Genomic DNA, 27,215 nt, shown 5'->3' on the forward strand with positions numbered 1-27,215 from the left:
CGACGCATCAAACGTCGAGCTTATGGTTTCGCAAGTAAATGTAATTGTATAGTTCTCATATTGCAAAAAAAAAATATACATATGTATGTATGTATGGCTCAGTTGGCTTCAATTTTTGTCTGCGTAATTTCACTTGGTATCTTAAAGAAGATCAATAAAGGTTGATGAAAAAAGTGTTACTCATTTGACTTTAATGATCAAACCAAACAAAAACAAATGATTTGTGAACATATCAAAAATAGTACCTTAATAAATGTTTGTTTTTTATTAATTAAAGGGACTGTACACCAGATTGGCATCAAGAAAAGTGTTTTTCTATAATGAATCTCAGGACAATTATCTAATAGAATGTGTTACGCTTTGATATCATAATTGTAAAAAAAAGTACCAAAATGTGAAAAATGTGTCGGAGACCGGGTTCGAACCCGTGTCGCCAAAATTGCAGTACAGTGTCTTATCCACTGAGCTACGACTGCTTACTCTAATTGGGTGACATAATTAAGCTATACACTTACCTCGGTAATATCACGTGATAACACCGACTAGCCGATCACGCATAAGAAATGAATTCTACCTGGTAGACATACCCAGTAATCTTTTTTAATGGAAAAATACGAAATAACTGCTAAACTTAAATAAATTGTAAACTATGTACACATTGATGCCAAGTTTATGTCAGTTTTCGACAATTTTCCTTTTTTTTCGCTATTTTATCATACGGAGTACAGCCCCTTTAAAAGCTCAGTTGCAAAAAATACACATATAAATTAAGAAAGTGCTTAAATATCGCACATATTATTTTGGCATCAATTTGTATTGTACTCCGATATATAATAGCAATTATGTGATGGGTGTCAAACCAACCTCAAATGGATTTTCTAAATATGTAATTGCATTTCGTTGTCTCCCAATCAGAGTGTGTGTATACCATGTGATAAGTTACGTCATAAATGCTACGTCAGCAGGCAACATTTTGCTTCGAATGATGACTTAAAACAAAAATAACTTTTCTTTTTCTTAACTATTTTAAATGAAACAAAGGGCAGTCTGTGACGCTTAAAGAGCCGCGCCTTCGTTTTATTACCGGGGTTTGATTAGGTGATTGGTTTCCTCAAACACTTCGACAAACCTATTTCCAAAATAATGTTTAGACAGTGCTCCATCAGGCGGCTGTTTTGGGAAAAGATTTGTCGAAGTGTTTTAAGAAACTTAACTCTCAATCAAACTCTGGTAAAAGACCGAACGTGGGGCTATGTAGGCGGCGTAGACTGCTCCATGTTTGATTTAATATGGTGAATCAATAGTAAAGTTTTCTTCTTTTAAAGTCTTCATTTGAAGCAAAATGTTGTCATCCAACGTTGCATTTATCATAATGACGATATTGATGTTAAAATGTCATTTTTTCCAAGCTATGAACCGAACGAGTAATTCAATAACGAAGAAAATATGTCAAAAGGAGACGAAGTATTTACAATAATGACAATGTCTTCCTAAACGAGGTTTGTTCGGAAAGGTCTCGGAAATACATGTGAATTTACACAGTTCTGCTTAGGCTTACATGTGTTTAATATACAACTCTAGTAAAACTATGTATATTCCGGATATTCTCGTACATCATTTTGTCATTACATGTATAATTCAATAAGAAATTAATGTACAGTCAACAAATGGGAGTATTTCTTCGATATATGGTCAATAAGAATGTGAAGGTATGGACAAAACAACCACATGGATGGAGCATAATGACCTTCTACACACAATACGGATTATAATGTACACAGAACTATTCTTCAGTGTAACATTGGCATGTTTAGGGAATCAAGCCTATCTTTAGAATGTTATTTTGGTTCATACTTCCAAAACGAAAAGAAAAAGTACAAGAAGGCGCCCAAGCAAAGGATGATAACGAGGCCTATGTTTAGGCCAACTTTCGCGTACTTGTTCTGCTTAAGGGAGGCAACTTTCTCCATGTGTATCTTGAGTTGTCGTTCTTTTTGCTCATCTACCTCCGTCGTCAGCCCACATACAAAATTGAGCGCCCGATTTCCACAGCTTTCCTTCACTAGAAAAAATAAAACGCATGGACTATTTCATCATTATAGAATACAGCTTATTTTAAGAATAATATGTAGCAATGACTACCATAGTCATAATAAGTTTTGTACATTAAATAAGCTAACAAAGAAGCCAGCTTAACAAATGAAATCACTTAAATGCACATTAGTATTCATGTTCCTAAAATACAATGGGAAACACGGAGACACGGAGACACGGAAACACGGAGATACGGAGACAAACCCAGTCGAAATTTCAAATGTAATCCAGGTTTAAATGCACAAAGGCAAGGGCCCATAATACAATAAACTATAGACATAAACATATTTACACCACAAAGACACCATGTATACAAACACCAACAACAAACTTACATTACATTCACAAAAACAAACACCACAAACAAACCATACCCTTACAAAATTGCTTTACCGTTAGATGATGGGATTACCGCGTTGGAACGGTCCGAGAGATAGTTCCCTGGAACTCGAGTATACTGGGGGCTTAGACTAGTAATCATGGCCATATCCTCACACGTCTTCCATAACTCGTTGATATCTTAAAACATGAAACACTAGATACGCTTACCATCTCTTTTCCTAGCTGGTTTACGGTCAATGTTAGGATCCCTAAAAACCTTCTTGTCCTCCACCGAAAAGACCTGCATGTTGGTATCGCCCACCATTGCCAGGTTGGTGAAACCGTTGTGGTCTGTCTCCTTTTCTGAAGGCTCGATGGCGCTGTCCTCGTTTGGTATAAGCGGTGCTTTGCGAGTCCAGAAGGTTGTTCTTGTTAGCTGCAGAATGCGGATTATGGGTTTGATTTAATTTTAAAGGATTCGACTTAAAAGCAAAAGGGAAAAAGGCAAAGCATTGAAGCGCTCCAAAGCAAAACAAGACTGAAACAAATAGAGGTTCAGTTAACAAAAAAATAAAAGCATGACGAAAAAACGTACACAAAAAACGTTTTTTTTTGTGTGTGTACAGATATATTCCAATACAATGGCAAAAGGTTAAAAAATAATGCATACAATGAAAATATACATACATATTTGGGTTCTGGTTTCTCCGTGCAGAGACTGACGATAATAGCAGTAGCAGCAGTGAGAAGGGTGATGAAAAGCGAGAAATACATATAGTGGAAGTTCTTCAAGATGATGGGCCGCTTATCTTCTTTTCCACAGCCACCGGCGTCATAGTAAACGAACGAGAGGATCATGCGTGTTACTCCCGTGACAAACGCCAGCATTAGGCCCCAAAACGCACCCTGATAAGACAGAGCAAAGATGATTGCTAGTTAGAGCTCGAGGTAGAGTTGGTTTACCTATTAGTTTATTAATATTATTTGTTTTATTATTAAGTTTCCTCAAGTTAATACATACTTTGATAAGAGTTATCTTTTACGTTTTTTTTCTTTATTCAGGATTGTTGGAATAAGAGCGAGGTTTGTGCACGCAAACTGGTTTAGACCCCCAGTAAATTTACATTTTACTGGTCGTTCCAAGGCGATGCCTAACAATCCTTGATAAACACACCTAGATTTTGTTCATATAGTATATATGCACTGTGTTGTTTGTGAAGTTTTGTGCTGTTTTTCCATGTTTCTTGTGTGTGATATTTTGTTTTTGTGTCCTATGTCTTTGGCGTTTACCCTGTGCAATTAAACGGGGTTTATGTTTTAACTTTGGGCTTCTGAGCTTGTTTCTGTAGTTTTTCATATACATTTCAACCCAACGCTAAAGAGCGAAAGTATGTGTAAGATACCCCCATTGTATTGTAATATGCTATTAATAAAGAAGTAATCTGAATGTCCGTTAAAGCGTCTAAAACGATAGTAGAACATGTTTTCAACGTTATATTAATCACATTTGTTTGTGCGATCTTAAAAAAGGGTTGGTCCAGTGTTGTGCCCTAGGAAAAACCACTTGTCCGGATTGGTAACCAATAAACAAAACTCACATGCACCCAGGCCGGAAATCGAACACGTCCGGGACGCCTTGATGAGAAGCGAGTTCGCTAACAACTGCGCTACAAATTGTTATTGGACAACCAAACTGGATGTTCGTGCTGGGCGAGGGCTGGGCGTCATAAATTATCTCGTTGATAATACATATGAAGCTCATAAGAAAATGCTGAAACGAAATTGAGTTTACCTTTTCATTGACCCTGGGTACCAGAACTGCCAGTAGGAATATGGCTGCAAAGGGTGGGGCGAGATAGTTGGTGATTTCCTGTATGTAGATAAACACTTGACCTCCCTGAGTTTCCTTCAGGACCGGCACCCATGCGATAGACACGCCAACCATCACCAGGATAAACAACCTAAGAAAATGGGTATGTAATAGACTTACAACGAGATCAAATACCATAAACGATAGTCGAATGATTTAGGCAATAGCTAATATTTAATATTAATATGTAATTTTGTCCTTTGATATCGAGTCTTTAATGGACCAGAATTCCCAAATTCGGTAAATGCATTATTTCCTTAAAACATGGCTTAAATGGACAATATGAGTTAGAATGTGACAGAAATACATTATTTGACATAATTTGAAGAACATACGCAACACTCATGCCGTCTCACACGCTGTCTCAGCTTGAGTTTCCCTATTTGAAAATAGCCCGGAATGTTTTTTTCTAAACACCTTGCAATTCACGTGATCGTTTCACACACTAACCAATCAAAAAACATTTTAGCTAACGCGCTGTCCATTTTAGCAGTGTTACTTTCTCAAAACCGATGTTTATTTGTCGGGCTCTTTTTCATCGTTGTTTTGAAAAAAGTTTTCATCTTCATTGCACTTTATTCCATTTGGGAAGCCATGTTGTGTGCATATTTAGCACGTGAAAGTCACGTGACGAGTGTCGATTTATATACAGATTACCGGGTAGACAAACCCAGTCTAATTTGAACTGGAAAAATACCCCAAAAAACGTGAAAGACAAATGTTTCGTGCGCGATGTGGTACATCAGTGACCAGGATTCAATGCGCTGTACATAACGATATCAATCAATCTTATGTTAGTTTTATGAAAAAAAATCCTGCAAGGAGGATTAAAAAGATAGCTAAAAGTTGATACAAATATGTATGACCTTTAGATAGTGAAGGCTTAAGTCTTTACAACGTTTGAATGGTTTCAGTTTTGTTTATCAAGCTTATTTTAACTGTTCGAGAATGTCAAAGCAATAATACATGCCTGCCGACAACCATTTGCTCTCGCTGCGAGCAGGATTTGCGGATCTTTGTGTAAATGTCCACGGTAAAGAGAGTACTGGCGCTGTTGAAAATGGAGTCCAGGTCGCTCATCAAAGCAGCTATCATAACGGCCATCATAAGACCACGCAAACCTGAAAACAAACCGCATCATCAACACCCAAATTATTCTCAAACTTTCTAAGCCATAATTAAAAATTAGTAGGACAATGTTAAATATACCATTCTGAAATGGACGCCTCGACAGGTCATAGCGGTTTATCATAACAAAGAGGAAACAAGATGTAGACACACGTTCGAAATATTTAAGGAACTAATTGCTTGATTGATGTCATTATCGGGGTATGAACGCAGTTAGGGTGGTCAATGTGTGTGGAATCCGAGCTTTATGTTATGCGGTGATTCGGGATACAAACATATCCGAAGATTGCATTCATCGGATGATAACCGCAATTGCCGAAAGGAAGTTGAGGTGAAAATATTTAAAAAAAACCACTTGAGTCAATCTAAGCCACAAAACATTTGCTCATGGTCAATCCCGATTTTTTTTATAAAGGGTGATATATAAGGCTGATATAGGGCAGACCAATCCGATAATACAACTGTTTACGTGCAGTAATTAGATTTAAGCGCATGCGTCAAGTACATGACCGAGTTAAAAACGAATCATGTTGTCGAAAATACAAATGAAAATAAACAGACAAAAGCACTCGCTGTATCAGTGTTTGTATACCAGATGATATATTTGGCCATAAATGCTACCTCGGAAAGCATCAATTAGCTTCGAATGAAGACTTTAAACAAAGATAACTTCACTTTCAGGTAAGTAAACGGAGACGGGGTTCATAAAGCGACATAGACCGCCCTTTGTTTCATTTAAAATGATGTAGTAAAAGAAAAAAAGAGTAAAAGTTATCCTTGTTTTAAGAACTCATTTAACACAAAATGATGCCTTCCGCCGTAGCATATATGACGTAATTTATCACGTGGTATACACACACTGTGTACGCTATCTTAGTAACCTTCCGGCATGACGCCCAGCACAAGGCGAGGGTAGGCGATGCTGCTGCAACCTGCCTCGCTCTGACAAACGTAGTTACAGATTTCAGGATCAACACAAGCTACTTCGTCTGTAATGTTGATACAAAACAAACTTTTAAAACGTTTATATGGCAGCAAGGTAAGTTGCTATGTTTGTTTTTTGCGATGTTCATAATAAGTGACCGTTTCAAGGTTTAACTTTCCTTCAATTCTTTAAACAAAATTAGGAGTTAATCGAGAATTTATTCCAGAGAGCGTGATTTAGGCAGTCATTCAGGTTGTTTTCGATGAAAAATGGCTGAGGTGTTCCGTATGTCAGGAAGTTCGTGAAAAAAAGTGCATCTATATATTTTTGTTTTGTAGGAATAATAATTTGGTGCATCCTGAAATACTTTATATGGAATGATAAGCTAAAAACGCCTGGTGTTTGTACGTGTTATATACAGGCTTATAATAAAATTTTACTTAACCGTGCTCATTGGTCATACTAGGAATAAAATATCAACCCTATCAGTAGGACGGTCTGGAAACACATCTACTATGCAATGCACACTGTAGGACAATGCATTATGCGAATCAAAGTGTATTTCGGCACCAAACATTTACAGCCATTACGATAAAGAAGGATGACTTAAATGGTAGGTAACATGTTGCAGAGTATTGCGGAGGATCTGCAGAGTTGATATTATATTTTATAAATGTTTTTCTTCAATGACTTGTTTTTGGAAGAAAAGTTTGTCTCTAAAATATGTAAATCATTTAAAACAAAAAACTCTTTTAAAAATTTTCTAAATATTCATTGGAAACTGTGTATTTAAATTCTACCTTAAGAACTTAAGTTTAATTTGAGATAAATGGTGAAATAGTTTCTGTAATACGAGCACAGCATACCTGCGTACAAGATTCTACTGATCATTCCTGGCATCACCATCATGAACAACGGTAGTACCTTGATGAACCCCGCCATCAACGTGGCTCCCTGGGCGTGCGAAAGGGACTTTGCCGCAAGGAGGCGTTGAACTATCACCTGATGTAGCGGAACATTTACTGGTAAGTCGTATATTTGAATATTTGCATCATTAAATACAATATATGTAGTATACTTCCACCTGATGGCGTACATATGTATAATTTTTTGAAAACAGGTTTGTCGAAGTGTTTGATTTCAAATAATCACCTTATCAAACTTCAGTTGTAAAACGAAGGCGGGCTTTTTAAAGGGACTGTACACCAGATTGGCACCAAAAAAAGTTTTTTTTCTGTAACGAATCTCAGGACAATTATTTAATAAAATGTTTTACTCTTTGATATCAGAATTGTAATAAAACATATCAAAATGTAAAAATAAATCGAGTCGAAGACCGGGTTCGAACCGATGCCGCAAAAATTACCGTCCCGTGCTGTATCCACTGTGCTACGAAGGCTTATTCCAACCAGTTGGAATATTTAAGCTATATACCTAACATGGTCATATCACGGGATAACATCGACTAGCAAATCACGCATAAGGAATGAATTATACTAGGTAGACATACCTAATAATATTTTTTAATGGAAAATACGAAAAAACTGCGAAAATAAATTAATTGTTATCTATGTGGTACTTCAGTTAGTAAGTTCCAATGTATTGTACACATCGATACCAAGTTTATGTCAGTTTTCGACAATTTTCTTCTCTTTTTTTCGCTGTTTTTTATACGGTGAACCGTCCCTTTAAGCGGTATAGACTGCCCTTTGTTTCATTTAAAATGGTGTAGTAAAACAAAAGTTATCTTTGTTTTAGGTCTTCATTTTAATGGCTCACCTGGTCCGCACACCAGTACCAGATGGATCCCGGCGTCTGGCCGAGCAGGAAACCAAGCCACGGCATGTAATCGTCATCCACACCTCGTAACATCTGTAAACAGTATCTCAACACATCTTGAAATGAATTGGTTCTTTTGGAGCATCTCACACTTCTTTTATACTCTGTGAGTTGTGCAAAACACTCGGAGCTCCTCGGCCATTTTTATCGAAAACAACCTCGGATGTATGCCGGTTAATCAGTTGAAGTAGTTCGTTATTTTTTTTAATTATATCATTAATTAAATGTAGTGTTTTAGAGTTGTATTTATTGAAGTTTAAATTTATTGTCAGTGAAGTGTATTATAGCAAACATAATTAAGATTCCCAAGAATTAAGTCATAAAGTTTAACTGCTAAATAAAATTAGTACGCTATCTACTTGCAGCGGACTTAAACGTACCGCTTTTTGAGTATGTAAACCGTCCAAATTCATCCGAGGTTGTTTTCGATAAAAATGGCCGAGGGGTTCCGAATGTTTTGCAATAGATACTGTATTCGCACACCAGTGTTTGAAATTCTGCACGAGCGCATCGAGCCAGCGAATAATTTCAAACACGTGGGCAGTGGGTGAAGTAACTGTTTTGTACCATCTGTAAGCATTAACATCAGTATTATCGTGTGTATATTATATAAAGAGTATATCGTTGTATTTTATCGGCCCGATATATAAAACAAGCTTAAACACCGCTTGATTGTGAGGCCATTTTTTTTAATAAATTGGTTAACGGATTCACCGCCCATTTATTTCGAAAACTCCCCCCCCCCCAAAAAAAAAGAAACATAGAAAAAAATATGTTGTTTTTTTTATTATTTTTTTATTTTAAAATATTGAAAAAAGTAAAAAAAAAATCTGCGCAAGTGAAATGATGTAAAACCTGTTGCCTGTTCCATTGCACTATAGGGATGCATTTTTAAAAATTGTTTTCAAGTGGCGGTCTCAATGAGCTGAGATCATACAAAAAAAATTATCTCATTTTCAACATTTAAACGATTTTTTTTTTTGGTAAAAGCTGACATCAAGGCTGATACATCTGTATCAATGGTAACAAATCACATATAAACCAGAGTAATTGATTAAATATATTGTCCTGTGTTTGTCCGAGGGGGCAGTAATTGTTAAACAAATTATATGGAGACTATTAATCAAGTAATCAAAATCTTGGGTAACTTAAATTTTGTTAAAGCTGCAGAGAATTATCTTAACTTCAAAGAGTGTATTACTGAATATAAAATCATTTTTATTATTTACATTTCCTTATTCCATTTAAATAATAATTGAGTCAGTAAAATTTGCTACATTGTGCTTTTTCTGTTGAAAAGAAGTAGTGCCCATCAATTAGGAGACACAGGCATATTTATTGTAAGGCCGATTTGTGGAAATAGTGTTGCAAATAGGAAAATTCTTGCAGTCAGGATGTGCTTTAAAAAACATCAACAAAAAATGACACTAAGACTGAAAGTTTGTAATAATACTGACTTTAAATGTGACATTATTTTAAGGTGGAAGTGTATAAAATACTTATATAATGATTACATTAATTTAAATTTGAAATTGGTAGGTGAGAACATTGGACTGTAAAGCCAAACATATGTGTATGACGAAGTGAGCATTTGAACATATAAATATTCATAATAATATTGAGGCATTGAAGACATTGTGTTGCATAGAAATCAAAACATACTTAAGCATTTCAAATGTCATTCATATTAATCAATGAACATGTCTTTCCTGTTTGTTGTTATTTTGATCTTTTGGTTGTGGGTTTCGCCACAAATGCCATGAAAAATACACGTATTGTAAAAAAATAAGTATGAGTATGCAATCCCTTTTTTTTTCGCACCACCCATCCAACATTTTTAAAAAAAAATCCGTTAACCAATTAATAAAAAAAGTGGCCTTAACGCTCATATTATTATATGTTTAAAATAAAGCAAAGAAACCTCTCTCGAACATGGTACAATTTGATTATCCTACTTTTACGTTTTACAAATAAATGCTTTTTTTCAGTAAAAAAGTACATTCGTATTGCAATGTGGAACCGATGACGAAACCTGATAAACCGCCAAACCTACAACAGCCAGACCTACCCAAAACAACGATGAAACTGACATTTAAGATATTTGGGTGAGCCACATTGTGACAATAGGTGACTTCGTGACGCCTCTGAAAATTGCGGCGCGTTTGCACTCACAATATCGCCTATTTTCGCAATGTGGCTCAACCAAATATCTTAGACGTCAGTTTCAACGTTGTTTGGGGCAGATTTGATTTAGCGGTTTTGTCAAGTGATATGTTTAAGCCTTTTTGGCAGTTGTTTTTATTTAAACATCATATATTTTACAACTATTGTTAAGTCAGTTATGATAATTTATACTAAGTCACTCTCGTTGGCACGATGTTGCGCGAGAGTGTGTTTTTTCCCGCCGCTTTTGAATGCAGCAAATCATCGAAACGCAAACCATTTGTGCCAACAGTAGCATCTATATTATTGAATGCCTTCTGACCTAGCAACATACGACCTTGCAATATGTGACCTTGGAACATCCGACCTGGCAACAAAAACGCATGACCTTACAAAATCTGATCTTGCATTATCTGACCTTGCAGCATATCATCTGACCTTGCAACATAACTTCTGACCTTGCACAATCTGGCCTTGCAAAATCATACCTTGCATTATCTGACCTTGCAACATAACATCGACCTTTCAACATAACTTCTGACCTTATAGGCGATATTCTTATTAAAACGCTATCTAATAAAAATAATAAATCTATTTTTATTTTGTTCACACCATCTGTCTTAAACATGGTCAGAAGTATGCAAAAAAAAATCAATAAACTGTAAACCTGGAATGAGTATTTGTCTGTCTCGTGGCACGTCTCGTTCGGCAACCGATAAACTGCTTTTGTCGTCGCATTCGGGTATTTCCGTACAAGTCCGTCATATCCCCCGATCCTTTTGAAACCTTAAAATGGTGTCAATTGGTTATAATATACTATAATATATCATGTACCATTAACTTAAACAAAAACATGAGAACTGTTAAAACGCTCACCTTATTTTAAAACAAATAAACTCAAATAAATGCGACAAATATGAATCTGAGGTTCTGAAGAAAATCGATGTATTTATAAGTATATTTACCGGTGGGAAATATAGGACAAAATGCTTCTCCAATTTCCTAGTTCAAAACGAATCCGAGGACAGGTCCCCGATCCCTCATAGGAAACGGTATACATTATGTGTTTATTCAAACTATCCATATCCAGCTAGACAATTTCTGAGTTGTCACCTTAAAATAGCTAGTGGATAAAAGTAGGCAATCACAAGGGTTAGATGGCCTTTACAGTCAGCAACGTTGAAATTACGCCGAAATATTTTATAATTACACAGTAGGACCAGTCTGTGCGCATACACACGTTAAACCTCTATACCAAATTTCGCAACCATAGTGTGTACGTGTACGTACTTTCCACCATCAGCCACAGTCCTCCTCCCACCATGAGTGCGCATTGCATCGTGTCTGTGTAGATCACCGCCGTTAACCCTCCTGTGGATAATTGTTACATTATACTTAAAGCCGAATATGGCAATGGTAAATACTTGAACTAAGATATTGATATAGTTGGACTTAGAGAAATATCAAATAAAAATGTTCACTTTGATTAACATGTTTGTTATTAAACAAAAAAATCGTTTTGTTTTAAACACCAAGCTATTACCAAAACACTAGTTATTTATTTGTTACATGTACAATAATGGTTGCATTACCTGTCATGGTGAGAATGCCAGTGATGACTACAAGCACAAGGATACACAAATACAGATTCCATCGCAATGATTGTTGAATGAACAGGGCCCCGGTAAATAGGTCTCCCTGCAATGACAAAGATAGAGAAATACAGAAATACTATTATTTAGATTCCATCGTAGGGATTGCTGAATGGACAATGCCCTAGTAAAAAGGTCACACAGCATTGACAAAGATAGAGGAATAGAGAAATACAGAAAATCAGATTCCATCGCAGTGATTGCTGAATGAACAGGACCCCAATTTAAAGATTACCCTACGATACACAAATGCACATTCCATCGCAATGATAACTTAATTAACAGGGCTCCGCAACTAGGTCACCCAGATGCACAAGGTTACACAAACACAAGTTCTATCGCAACAATTGATAAATGAGCAAGGCTCCGGAGCTAGGTCCGCTGTAACCACATGGATACACAAACACAGGTGCTTTCGCAACGATTTCTAAATGAACAGCGCTCCGTAACTAGGTCACGCTGCAACCACATGGATACACAAACACAGGTGCTTTCGCAACGTTTGCTAAATGAATAGTGCTCCGTAACTAGGTCATGCTGCAACCACATGGATACACAAGTTAAGATTCAATCGCACTGATTGCTAAATGAACAGCGCTCAGTAACTAGGTCACCCTGCAAGCACAATGATACACAAATACAGATTCCATCGCAATGATTGTTGAATAAACAACGCCCCTGTAAATAGGTCACCCTGCAATGACAAAGATAAAGAAATACAGATATTCCGGACTCAATCGCAGGGATTGCTAAATTAACAAGGTGCGGTAAATAGGTCGCCATGCAATAAACAGATGTAGATTCGCTTGCAGTGATTACTTAATTAACAGGCCTCAATAACTAGGTCACCCTTCGAGCACAATGAGATACAAATACAAATCCAATCGCACTAATTGCTTAATGAAAAGCGCTCAGTAACTAGGTCACCGTGTAAGAAAAAGGATACATAAACACAGGGGCTATCGCAACGATTGCTAAATGAACCACGCTTAGTAACTAGGTCAAGCTGCAATCACATAATTACACAAACACAGGAGCTATCACAACGATTGCTAAATGAACCACGCTTAGTTACTAGGTCACGCTGCAATCACATAAATACACAAACACAGGAGCTATCACAACGATTACTAAATGAACCACGCTTAGTTACTAGATCACGCTGCAATCACATAAATACACAAACACAGGAGCTATCACAACGATTGCTAAATGAACCACGCTTAGTAACTAGGTCACTCTGCAATCACATACATACACAAACACATGTGCTATTGCAACGTTTGCAAAATTGCTAAATGAACAGAGCTTAGTAACTAGGTCACTCTGAAAACACACGTTGTCATAGTATAGGATTCGAAACGTTCTGAGCACTTGGAAAATACGTACATGTCGAAGGGAAAATTGCCAAATTAGCACGTGATAATGATAAAAAGAGATTTATAGGCTAAGGGAATTGAAACGAACTAAGAGCTTGGTCAATATGTACAGTACGTGGGAACATATACGTACTGAGCACTTGGTAAAGATGTACAGAATGAGGGAAAGCACAGCGAAGTAGACCCGGAGCCGTTCTCCTCCAAACCGCTTGGTCAGGTACTCTGGCATAGTATATGTCTGGAAAAAAACACACGAAATAACAGGTAAAATTGACCGGCCTTTTAAATGTAATTTTTGAACTACGAGTTAGCTAATGAAAAAAGCTTTTCAAACAGACTTGGTTTTCTGTGCTTAACAGTAATAGAGTAACATATGGAAAACTAACAAGAAATCATTCAAGTATTAAGTATTGCTATGTCAAAATATGCACATGTAACTGATAGCATACTTGACGATGTCGGTTAAAAACAACCTGTATGAATTAGGAAATGGCCACTACAGGGACAAGCCCAGCTTCAAGTATGTTGAAAGGCACACAGATCAAAGTCCATCAGATATTCCACGCGACATATGACGTGATTCAGAATACAACTGACAATAAACGCCAATCAAATCGCAGAAAGGCATTCATTAAATACTAGGTTTAATCATTAAGAATTTCAAAGTGGGTGTTAAAATGTCCTCCTACTGCCACTCATCCGATATAAACTTCGTGCAGCAAATTTTGCAAACTGAGGTACTATTCTATGACAGTTTAATGACCTGAAGTATAATTGTTAATGATTTTGAAACCTCAAATAAGTCCCATATTTACCCCACATGCTATGTACACGGGTATAAATACCCAACCAAGAAGCTGCAGAAGCAGGATTGCCTGAAAAGAAGGAAAACGAATTTTAATAACACGAAGCAATAAATAAGCCAACATCCATTAATATGTCTCAAAAACATTTAAACACGTGTTCGAAACATACTGATAATTGTGGTGCAAAGTATGTTATTTATGTTAAAAAGAGTAGAACAGTATGAATAAGTTTACATGAAATCTTAAACTAATTTAACAACTTGGGTGGTATTCAATACTTGTTGTTTTTGTTTTTTTTGGATCTAAGAACGATGTAGCTAATCGGATTGCTCGATACATATTTATAACAGACCTATCCAGTGAATGAAGTCAATTATGTCTGACCATAAGATTGACTTGAGTTGTATATTGAATACAATACCAGACCATGGTACATTTTGTACTGGTAAGGTGTTTGTTGGACGCGGTTCGTCTTGGCTGGAGTCATCAGTAGCAAAATACTTCTCGATGGGAGATGGTGTAGGGGTACTTTTATTTTACGAAGCCATCGGGACATGCGTCGGGCCGTGTGGAAGTACTTGTCTTGAATGGGCCAAAATACACAGGCAGAATGTAACCCTGTCAGACGTTCAGTAAACGTTACCTAACGTAAACAAACTGTTTTGTTGTGTATCCCTGTTGCAACAGAGGGCATCCACTACAAGCGGGGAACCACACAGCTAACGTTTACTGAACGCATGGCTGCTGGATAGAGCTACTCTGATTCTATAACTTGCGCCAACGTATATCATTGTCAAACGGGACCCCCGTTTTACTTCCCTACCGCAAGAATATTTATTTTGTTAGTGTATTTTATTCAAAACATTATTCTATTATAGCATGGTAGTACAAATATCTGGGAACATGGCATATATAATACCCATACATATACATACGTTGAATTCCCAGGCTCCAACTCCGATGCCCGACGCTGCGCCGGATCCCGACAGACCGATAAAATGTTCTGTACCAATGTTGCTCACGAACAAAGAGGCCCCGATCTGGATGGATTATATTTCTGTTTATTTATCATGAAACGTAATACTTTTAGGATTGTGGCACTTTAATAAATAAGTGTATGTAACCGTCCAATTATGTGAAGGTCTGTTCTATAGATATAAATGAAAACTATTTATCGTACCTAGGATACATGAACGACAAAACAAACAACACATGATGAAATAATGAGGCTAATTACCGGAAAGAAAACCATTGAGCGGCCGGCGAGGAAGAATCCACCGATTGTGCTTCGGTTCGAGCAACACATCGCCTGAAAAGTAGTTCCTATGATTTAATTTGAGCTAATACATTGTGTTAAAGACTACTTCGTCTATAAGTCAAGCATTTCAGCTAGGCTCATATTTTAGCCATGACGTCACAGACCTTATTTTAGCTTTACTATATCATTGTATTTTTGTTCAATAATTGTTAATTAAAGCAAAATAAAATAATAACTTTCATAGTTAGAGCGCAAATGTCTCTATAATAGCCAGCAATCTAAAACATGTATAAACATATCGGGTGAAAACTTAATGGACAAATTTCGGGGAAAATATTTTTTCTCTGATATTCCTTTTACGATGAAATGGTATTCTGAAAATCATATTGCAGTTCAATATTGAATGTCGAGTGCGGTACTACGATTCGATATGGTTCAAACATGGCGTCTTCCAACATGCAATACGGTTGAATATGATTTCCGATACAAACATGAAATCAAGCTATTTTTTCAAATAGCAGTCAAATGAAGAGATGTTGAATTGTTTTTTTAAAGGAAAGTTCTTTTATAAAATGCAATTTGTTTTACCTTGTAAAAATGGGTGTACTTTGTACGGATTTATGATTTTAGAGACATGTGAAAAGTCATGTCCAACCTCAAACTTGGATAAAGGGGCTTTTACACAATATAGTGTACTGTCACGTGATATCCGTAGCGTTATATGCTTGTTTTTAGTCAAATGAAATGACACATTTGGATCACGTGACAGCCATAGCCAATGACCTTAGAGACTAAAGGGATTTCCAACTTTCGTTTTAAATTGGGAAACTCTGATCATGTGTTTTGTTTGAAGGGTATGCAATAAAAAAACTTATAGTTCAGGAGTCGGAGAAGTATTCCCTAAAAAACGCTTTTACGCGTGTCCCCTAAATTTTGATGAATGCCCTTCTGAATAAGAAATCAAGAATCTTTGTATGAATATATTTTTGTAATTGTATGTTGTGGTTTAAAATAATAATATCTACAAAAAATATCTTATAAAATGTTTGCACTAGTAAGCTTTATCATAACATATTGTAAGTCGAATCCAGGGGCGAATCCAGGGATTGATGTTAGAGGGGGGCGTAACTTAGGGACGCAACCTTTTGACATGCGCCCCTCCATAAGAACCGAAAAAAAACATGGCATAAACTATTTGCATGTGGGTTTGGGGCTACTGCATCAAGACAATTGCAACAACTGAAGCCAAACATGGTGCATTTTGAGCATATCATATTACCTTTTCTCTCTTATATTGAACTGAAAAGTAAACTTGGACGATTTTAGAGGGGGCGCGCGCCGGGTACGCCCCCCCTCTTAATCCGCTAGTGAATTCACTTAAGTCGTACGCTTTTAAACCACATACTTACCACTACACCAATAGCGATGATGATGATGAAGTAGGCAACAACAACACCAAAGTCGGCGGTGGTCATTACGACGTCATCATGTATCGGATATTCCTGTTTAAACAGGGCCAAGCGTTCGTCTGACGTAGCCATGGTCAGACAGTGACGTCACCGATGTTGTGGACGCACGATATTTTTGCAGGCAATTATAATCCTAGTGTTTTCCCTGATGCTACGTTTTGCTAATATACTGAATTCATAGTAAGACTTTCGAGATATTTATCTGCACTCTATCAAGTTAATTAAGTCCGATTTAAATTGCACTTTTACGCGTTTTTGACATGCATCAATTTCACAAATTTAAGATAAAGTAGGTTACAAATTTATTCATTTAAAATCCCACGATACATGTTTTCAGGTAAACTTGTTCAAATGAGTAGTGTGCAACGTTGTTTGATAACTCCGGTTTAACGCATCAGTAATTCATTTAGAATCAATGTTCACGGTCGCTATTCAACATTAAACATGAATCGTTGTTGAAGGTCGCCCATCTTGAAGAAGTGTTTAAAGTAGTTTACATTGTAAACGGCACGGTTATATACAGTTGGTGTCAAGTATATTTACTAAGGACTGTACGTTATATTTTACACTCACAAAATAAACATATTCTATCCGAATTCAAATACGAATAAAACAAACAGTTCTTTAATACAAAGACACAATTAGCATTTTTCAGATAGGTTAAAGTGCGTGATATTTAGTTAACACAGAAACCCAACCCTGAATAACTTAACGAACTCCATTTAAATATTTGCTTAAGACGATCGCTTGCATTAATGATATATATATCATCAGATAGATAGGTGATACCAGTAAAAACATAAACGTTATGTACACAATGCATAGCTTCAAAAATACCATAAATCGTTTTTTCACATACCGTAGAACCAAGGCTTTCTAGTGATAGAACAGTGTTTTATATTTAATTGTTATCAAAATTGGCTGATATGTATACACTATAATTACGCTTCATATGGATTTAACAGTAAAACTTGAAAGTCAATTGTAAAGGGAATTTTCCATTTTAAATCCAGTCTGCATTTTAAATTATTTAACACGTAAAGTCTTTAACTTTCAGGATATGCTACTGTTATGACATTTTACAACAATGTATTGCATTTTAATCAAAATCATGTTTTTTAGCTTTTTTTGGCAAATGAAATGCCCCATTGAGAACAACTTTTGCTTTAAAATGTACTAGAAAATTTATCGTAGTGTCAGTTGCGTGGTTCTGTTGTATTTAATTGTTTGTACGAAGTCAGGTAAAGAACGATATATATGTGAAAGTAAATGTATGGGAGCACTCAACAGTTTCTAGTTTCAAATAATTGAAAACACGTTCGTAACAGCTTTTAGACGGATTTTGTGGCAACTTTATATGTAGAAAATAATCGTATCTATGCATAAATGCGCACGACAGCGTCACTTTTCCTATCACACTCTATTCTTTCCCAGCACCACTAACGGATTAAGAAGGGCGCACCCAAAAGTTTCAAGTTTACTTGTTTATTTCAATGTCCGAGAAACAATAAGTCAATATCCAGAAAAACAATAAGTCAGAATCCAGGAGAAATATGTCAGTATCCTGGAAACAATAATTCAGTATCCAGGAAACAATATGTCAGTTGCCGAGAAACAATATGTCAGTACTCAGGAAACAATATGTCAGTAGTCAGGAAACAATATGTCAGTACTCAGGAAACAATATGTCAGTAGTCAGGAAACAATACGTCAGTATCCAAGAAATAATATGTCAGTACTCAGGAAACAATATGTCAGTAGTCAGGAAACAATATGTCAGTATCCAGGAAACAATACGTCAGTATCCAAGAAACAATATATCAGAACCCGGAAACAATACGTCAGTATCCAGGAAACAATATGTCAGTATTCAGGAAACAATACGTCAGTATCCAGGAAACAATATATCAGAACCCGGAAACAATACGTCAGTATTCAGGAAACAATATATCAGTATCCAGGAAAAAAATATATCAGTAGTCATGAAACACTATGTCAGTATCCAGGAAACAATATATCAGTATCCGAGAAACAATATATCAGTCTCCAGGAAACAATATGTCAGTATCAGAGAAAAAATATGTCAGTATCCAGGAAACAATATGTCAGTATCCAGGAAACAATATATCAGTATCCAGGACACAATATGTCAGTATCCCAGAAACATTATGTCATTATCCAGGAAACAATATGTCAGTATCCGAGAAACAAGATGTCAGTATCCGAGAAACAATATGTCATTACCCAGGAAACAATATGTCAGTATCCAGGACACAATATGTCATTATCCAGGAAACAATATGTCAGTATCCGAGAAACAATATGTCAGTATCCAGGAAACAATATGTCAGTATCTAGAAAACAATATGTCAGTATCCAGGAAACAATATGTCAGTATCCGAGAAACAATAATAATAATAATAATAATAATAATAATAATAATAATAATAACTTTATTTAAAGAAGGTAACACATTAAGACAAAGGCATCATATTATAAACAATATATATATATATATATATATATATATATATATATATATATATATATATATATATATATATATATATATATATATATATATTTATATATATATAAAATAACTGAGTAAGTAGGGCAGTCACACATGTATTACACCTTACTCGAGATATATATAATGTAAAAACAAAAGTCATGGAATTATGCGTACAATTCTTACAACGGTTTTTGCAATTGATGATGTAAAAAGAACTTCTTGCAGCAGGCTTTAAATGTCTTTTCCGTGTTCGATTTACGTTTTCCTTCTGGTAAAGAGTTCCAAACTTTCCCACTGTTGCATGCAAACGAGTGTTTCTTGTATTGAGTTTTATGTCGAATGTGGGCAATGTCTTGTCGCGTAGAAGATCGTAATCCATATCTTGCATTGTTTGATAACTTTATAATGTCTCTTATATAACTGGGTGTAAGATTGTTAATATATTTATATACCATAACAGCCGTTTGATATTTGCAACGGTATTCAAATTGAAGCCATTCTAATTGTTTAAATAATTCATGCGATGGCGTTCTAATAGGCTTAAAGAGAATAATTTTAGCAGCTCTTTTTTGAAGCATGATTTTCGTTTCATATGCGTTTGCTTGCTTTTCCCCCAAACACTACAACAATAGTCAAACATAGGAAGTATATACGATTTATAAAACAAATGTCTCATTTGATCCGTTAAAAAGTAATTAAGTCTTTTTAAAAGAGCTATCTTTGCAGTTACTTTCTTGCAGACAAAGTCAACTTGCAGGTTCCATGACAATGATGAATCAATAACAATTCCAAGCAATTTCTTCTAAGTTACATTTTCAATAAGTACTTTGTCTACGAATAATTTGAGTGCACATGCATTTCTTAACTTTGCATTTGAACCCAGCAACATGCAATTCGTTTTCAATGGATGTATTGCCATGTTGTTTATTTTGCACCACTCCGATATTATGTCTAAACTTATTTGCAACGTACGTTCAATTTCCTGCGTATTTGAACTTTTTGCATATAGTGTAGTATCATCAGCATATAAGTCTATCAAGGAATTTTCTATTTCAAAGGTTATGTCATTAATATATATAAGAAAAAGAATAGGTCTAAGAATGGATCCTTGAGGAACTCCAGACCTTATACATCTTCGTGAAGATTGGGAACCCCCAAACTTTACAATTTGGTGTCTATCTTTCAAATACGAAGTTATCAGTTGAACGGTATTATCACTGAAATTGTATAATTTCAATTTATGTAAAAGTATTTGGTGATCTACTAGATCAAAAGTCTTTCGTCAATCAAGGAAGAGAGCACCTACATAGTTTCCATTGTCAATTCCATCAATCCAATCATCAATTATTCTTATCAACGCTGTGTGACAAGAATGATTTTCTCGAAACCCAGATTGAAATTCATGTATGATATTCGTATTTTTTAAAAATGTTTTGATTTGATCTGCCATGTGCCGTTCAAACACCTTTGACAGTGTTGGAAGGAAGGAAATTGGTCTTTAATTATTTGGATCATTGCGACCAGAAGATTTATATATAGGCAAAACCTTAGCCTCTTTAAATGAGTCTGGGAATATTCCTAGCCGTATGCTATTATTTATAATGGACGTTAGAGGTATAATAATACAATCACCACATTGTTTTAGGATATTAGGCCCTATTCCATCTAATCCTGTAGCTTTCGCCGTATTAAGCTTATCAATATACATTTTTACCCCTAATGGGGTGATGTAAGATATATCAAAGTACTGACCCTTTAGCAAACTATTTAATTTAGTACCAAGTTTTGAAAAATGTGTTTCATCGAACACTGATTTACTGATACCATCGGATATTTCAGTAAAATGCTTATTGAACACGTCTAATATTTATGCATCGCCAACAACATTTATTCCGTTTGAATGAAGGTATTGTGGTAATATTATACTATTATTGTTTGTAGTGTCATTATTATTATCATTCAAGTCTCTGAGGTTCTTCCATAACACCCTAGAATCTTTACAGTTTTTAACAGCTTTATTGTAATAATCTTTCTTGGTTTGCCGTACTAATCGAGTAACTTTATTTCTTGAAAGTCTATATTCCGACCAATGTTGACGCTTTTTGAATCGATTTCTTTCTTTTATAGCCAACCTTATTTCGTCAGTGAACCAGGCTGGTTGTGTTTCAAATTTTATTTGTTTTTCTTTCAGTGGCGCATGGTGCGACAACACCTCATTCAGTCGCTTATATAAAACTTCCATGGCTTCATTAGGGTCTTGAATTTATTCAACCTCATTTATATTTACCTTGTTAAGATCAATGCAGAAGGAAATTTCATTAAAGTTTCTGAACGACCTATATTTTGATGTATGATGTCGATGCGTGTTTTCTGAAATCTTTTGTAAACGGGCAGCTCTTGTGAAACAAACTGGAAAGTGGTCACTTATACTTAAATTTGATACGAATGCTTCACATACTCGATCCACTGAGTTCGTATATACATGATCTATAATAGAAGATGTTTTCTCTGATACTCTTGTAGGAACATCTATAAGCTGATTTAATCCGTATTTCATAATACAATCCTGCCATGCAGTAATTTTAAATGTCTTACATTCGGCATTATAATTTATATTAATATCTCCGACGATATGATACTCTAAATTTAAGTCCTCAACATTCTTTAACTGATTATTGAACATATTAATCCATTCTGACTTACTATCAGGTGGTCGATAAATGAAACACATTAGAAATGGTTTGGTATTGCAAAAAGATACTTCAATCCACATTGCTTCAATGTGTTCAGACTCAAGTTCTTTTCTGCGAATAAATGGTATATTTTCTCTAATGTACACCAATATTCTACCGCCCTTTTTAGTTTTTCTATCTTTACGTTCAAAAATATAACCAGGAACGTTTATAATTTTGTCTGATATTCTGTCATCAAACTTTGGCAAGAAATGTTGGATATTCAAGCACGCAACGTGTAAACCTTTGCAACGAAAAGGAAAGGTGTCATCGTGTTCATTTATAAATACTTGTCTTGAAATTGTTTCATAAGTGCTATACTTGTGGTTGCATTTTAGGTTGTTGCTTTTAGCAGAAATATTATGTCTAACACATGCACAATTATAAAAATTACACTCTGAACAAATATTAAGCAAATTTTCAAACCTGTTCTTGCTAGCAAAATTGATTGTGTGACTGTCAGTAAATCCATAATAGAAACGTCGTCGACATGCTTCTGTTGCATGATATACATATTGCAGTTCGTACAAAAGACTCTAGTCTTGTTGTAACTATGTCCGTGCATAACACCTTTATAAGAGGACTGTCTATATGGATGAGATTTCCCGTGCTCATATCGTTGTTCCGGAAGTCCATAGCCAGTCCTTCCGGTCAACTCGTTCCTTCCGGTTCGCTGTCGCTCTGGCTGCACATACCAACCGCTTTCGCTGAGCAAATCTCTTCCAGTGTCATTTCGGCCAGGATGTTGATACCCGGGAGAGTGATTCATTGCACTATCCTGTCGCGCCGGATGTTCGTACCCGGAACTTCCGGTAAAATCATTCCTTCCGTAGTCTTGTCGCGCCGGAAGTTATGGCCAGGAGCTTCCGGTGGGGTGATACCTGCCCGTCAACTTTCGCGCCGAATATTTTCGGTAGGCGCTTCCTGTACAGTGATTCCTTTCAATGTTTTGTTGCGGATGTCTCTGATAAGGATGTCGCATAGGATAAGAATAACCATTTCTTCCGGTTATCTCGTTTCGTCCGGTCTCATGTCGTTCATTACTATACCATCCGGTGTACCGATTCATTCTGGTAAACTGTCCTACCGGATGTCTAATGTTAGCGTTTGCGGTGAAGTGGCCAGTTTGTTTTTCGTGCCGCAAATTTTGGTAACTGCTCCTTTCGGCAATGTTGTCACCTTGCATTGACGGTGTTGGAGAATCCCTCGTGTCTGCAATTTTTACACGGCGATTAATACATTGAAATATCCTTGTTTCACCTTGGTCATTAATGTGGATACCATCACTATGGAAGAGATGTTGGACCACGTTGCCATTTCGGTAGACGAAGGAGCTACATATATCCAATACCTCAGCACCGGTCTCTTCACACACACGCTGTACCAATTCGTTTATCGGAGATACATTTGCATCCCGTCGTGGACACACAGTGCAAACATAAACTTTACATTCACACTGGCGCAAATGTTCAACGGTTTTCTTGATATCTCCATAGATTTTATCCAGTGGAGCCCTGGCAGCAGCATCATTCCCGCCGGCGTAGATTATAATAGTGCGCCACTCTTCATTGCTTGAAACATTTAACTTAGAACAAATGTGTGATAACTTCTTGCCTATATTTACGTCAAGTTCAACTTTTGGATGCAGACACCGAAATGTCATACATTTGAGGATTGAATCGCCAATCACCAGTGTTTTTGTTTTGTGCTCCATCGGTCTCACATCGATTTCAAAAGCTGTTTTCTGTGATGTTATTTTTGTAGAAACTGGTTTACTCTGCGATTTTAATGTTTCATTTAGTTGTTAAACTGCGTCGGATATCGCTTGCAATTTCTTAGCATTGGATTCGTTCATTTTTTCACAAGACGATTTCAACTGCATAGTACTCGATTCTACATCTTCAAGGTGACGGTCAGTAAAATCAGAGTTTGTTTTATTTTGTCTTTTGACGCTGAACATTTCATCCCGTAGTTGAGCGAATCTCTCTTCTGTCTGGGTAATATGATATTCCAAATTAGTTTCTAAACGACTGACAGATTCTTGTAGACTTTTTAGTAAAGCAATGGTTTCCGAGATGAGATGTTGGAAACAATATGTCAGTATCCGAGAAACAATATGTTAGTACCCAGGAAACAATATATCAGTATCCAGGACACAATATGTCAGTATCCCAGAAACATTATGTCAGTATCCCAGAAACATTATGTCAGTATCCAGGAAACATTATGTCAGTATCCAGGAAACATTATGTCAGTATCCCAGAAACATTATGTCAGTATCCAGGAAACAATATATCAGTATCCAGGACACAATATGTCAGTATCCGAGAAACAAGATGGCAGTATCCCAGAAACATTATATCAGTATCCAGGACACAATATGTCAGTATCCGAGAAACAAGATGTCAGTATCCCAGAAACAAGATGTCAGTATCCCAGAAACATTATATCAGTATCCAGGACACAATATGTCAGTATCCGAGAAACAAGATGTCAGTATCCCAGAAACATTATGTCATTATCCCAGAAACATTATATCAGTATCCAGGACACAATATGTCAGTATCCGAGAAACAATATGTCAGTATCCAGGAAACAATATGTCAGTATCCGAGAAACAATATGGCAGTATCCCAGAAACATTATGTCATTATCCCAGAAACATTATATCAGTATCCAGGACACAATATGTCAGTATCCGAGAAACAAGATGTCAGTATCCCAGAAACAAGATGTCAGTATCCCAGAAACATTATATCAGTATCCAGGACACAATATGTCAGTATCCGAGAAACAAGATGTCAGTATCCCAGAAACAAGATGTCAGTATCCCAGAAACATTATATCAGTATCCGAGAAACAATATGTCAGTATCCCAGAAACATTATGTCATTATCCAGGAAACAATATGTCAGTATCCGAGAAACAATATGTCAGTATCCCAGAAACATTATGTCATTATCCAGGAAACAATATGTCAGTATCCCAGAAACAAGATGTCAGTATCCCAGAAACATTATATCAGTATCCAGGACACAATATGTCAGTATCCGAGAAACAATATGTCAGTATCCCAGAAACATTATGTCATTATCCAGGAAACAATATGTCAGTATCCGAGAAACAATATGTCAGTATCCCAGAAACATTATATCAGTATCCAGGACACAATATGTCAGTATCCGAGAAACAATATGTCAGTATCCCAGAAACATTATGTCATTATCCAGGAAACAATATGTCAGTATCCGAGAAACAAGATGGCAGTATCCAAGAAACAATATGTCAGTATCCAGGAAACAATATGTCAGTATCCAGGACACAATATGTCAGTATCCCAGGAACATTATGTCATTATCCAGGAAACAATACGTCAGTATCCGAAAACAATATGTCAGTATCCAGGAAACAATATGTCAGTATCCAGGAAACAATATGTCAGTATCCAGGACACAATATGTCAGTATCCCAGAAACATTATGTCATTATCCAGGAAACAATATGTCAGTATCCGAGAAACAATATGTCAGTATCCGAAAACAAGATGGCAGTATCCAAGAAACAATATGTCAGTATCCAGGAAACAATAAGTCAGTATCCAGGACACAATATGTCAGTATCCCAGAAACATTATGTCATTATCCAGGAAACAATACGTCAGTATCCGAAAACAATATGTCAGTATCCAGGAAACAATATGTCAGTATCCAGGAAACAATATGTCAGTATCCAGGAAACAATATGTCAGTATCCAGGAAACAATATGTCAGTATCCAGGAAACAATATGTCAGTATTCAGGAAACAATATGTCAGTATCCGACAAACAATATGTCAGTATCCAGGAAACAACATACCAGTATCCAGGAAGCAATATGTCAATATCCCGGATACAATATGTCAGTATCCAGGAAACAATATGTCATTATCCCAGAAACAATATGTCAGTATCCCAGATACAATATGTCAGTATCCAGGAAACAATATGTCAGCATCCCAGAAACAATATGTCAGTATCCAGGAAACAATATTTCAGTATCCAAGAAACAATATGTCAGTTTCCGAGATGTCAGTATCCGAAAAACAATATGTCAGTATCCAGGAAACAATATGTCAGTATCCAAGAAACAATATGTCAGTATCCGAGTAACAATATGTCATTATCACAGAAACAATATGTCAGTATCCCAGAAACAATAAGTCAATAACCGAGAAACAATATGTCAGTATCCCAGAAACAATATGTCAGTTGCCGAGAAACAATATGTCAGTTGCCGAGATGTCAGTATCCCAGTAACAATATGTCAGTATCCAGGAAACAACATGTCAGTATCCGAGAAACAATATGTCAGTATCCCAGAAACAATATGTCAGTTGCCGAGATGTCAGTATCCCAGTAACAATATGTCAGTATCCAGGAAACAATATGTCAGTATCCAGAAAACAATTTGTCAGTATCCGAGAAAAAAATATGTCAGTATCCAGGAAACAATATGTCAGTATTCAGGAAACAATATATCAGTATCCCAGGAACAATATGTCAGTATCCAGGAAACAATATGTCAGTAACCCAGAAACAATATTTCAGTATCCCAGAAGCAATATGTCAGTTGCCGAGAAACAATATGTCAGTTGCCTAGATGTCAGTATCCCAGTAGCAATAGGTCAGTATCCAGGAAACAATATGTCAGTATCCAGAAAGCAATTTGTCAGAATCCGAGAAACATTATGTCAGCATCCAGGAAACAATATGTCAGTATTCAGGAAACAATATATCAGTATCCCAGGAACAATATGTCAGCATCAGAAAAACAATATGTCAGTTTCCGAGATGTCAGTATCCCAGAAACAATATGTCAGTATCCGAGAAACAATATGTCAGTATCCAGGAAAAATTATGTCGGTTTCCGAGATGTCAGTATCCCAGAAATAATATGTCAGTATCCGAGAAACAATATGTCAGTATCCCAGATACAATATGTCAGTATCCAGGAAACAATATGTCAGCATCCCAGAAACAATATGTCAGTATCCAGGAAACAATATTTCAGTATCCAAGAAACAAT

At 36.1% G+C, this 27,215-nt stretch overlaps 1 protein-coding gene across 2 annotated transcripts; it reads right to left on the reverse strand.

Annotated features, from left to right (window-relative positions):
• Positions 1-1,576: 1,576 nt before the first annotated feature.
• On the reverse strand, positions 1,577-17,376 carry LOC128202983 (sodium/myo-inositol cotransporter-like). Of its 2 annotated transcripts, XM_052904199.1 has the most exons (16): positions 16,845-17,370; positions 15,415-15,486; positions 15,113-15,217; positions 14,187-14,246; positions 13,505-13,609; positions 11,933-12,038; positions 11,631-11,711; positions 11,008-11,126; positions 8,118-8,210; positions 7,205-7,340; positions 6,295-6,402; positions 5,256-5,406; positions 4,208-4,376; positions 3,103-3,321; positions 2,644-2,851; positions 1,577-2,062 (listed from the first exon to the last, which is right to left on the reverse strand). In XM_052904199.1, the coding sequence occupies exons 1-16, from the start codon at positions 16,974-16,976 to the stop codon at positions 1,839-1,841; spliced, it is 2,088 nt and encodes a 695-aa protein (XP_052760159.1). In that variant the 5' UTR covers positions 16,977-17,370; the 3' UTR covers positions 1,577-1,838. The 2 variants fall into 2 exon arrangements, with proteins under 2 accessions (XP_052760159.1, XP_052760160.1); XM_052904200.1 differs by lacking the exon at positions 1,577-2,062 and having other exon boundaries at positions 2,840-2,953; positions 16,845-17,376.
• Between the last annotated feature and the right edge of the window lie 9,839 nt (positions 17,377-27,215).

This window comes from Mya arenaria, chromosome 9, assembly GCF_026914265.1.
Source record: "Mya arenaria isolate MELC-2E11 chromosome 9, ASM2691426v1".
NCBI classification, from domain to species: Eukaryota; Metazoa; Mollusca; class Bivalvia; order Myida; family Myidae; genus Mya; species Mya arenaria.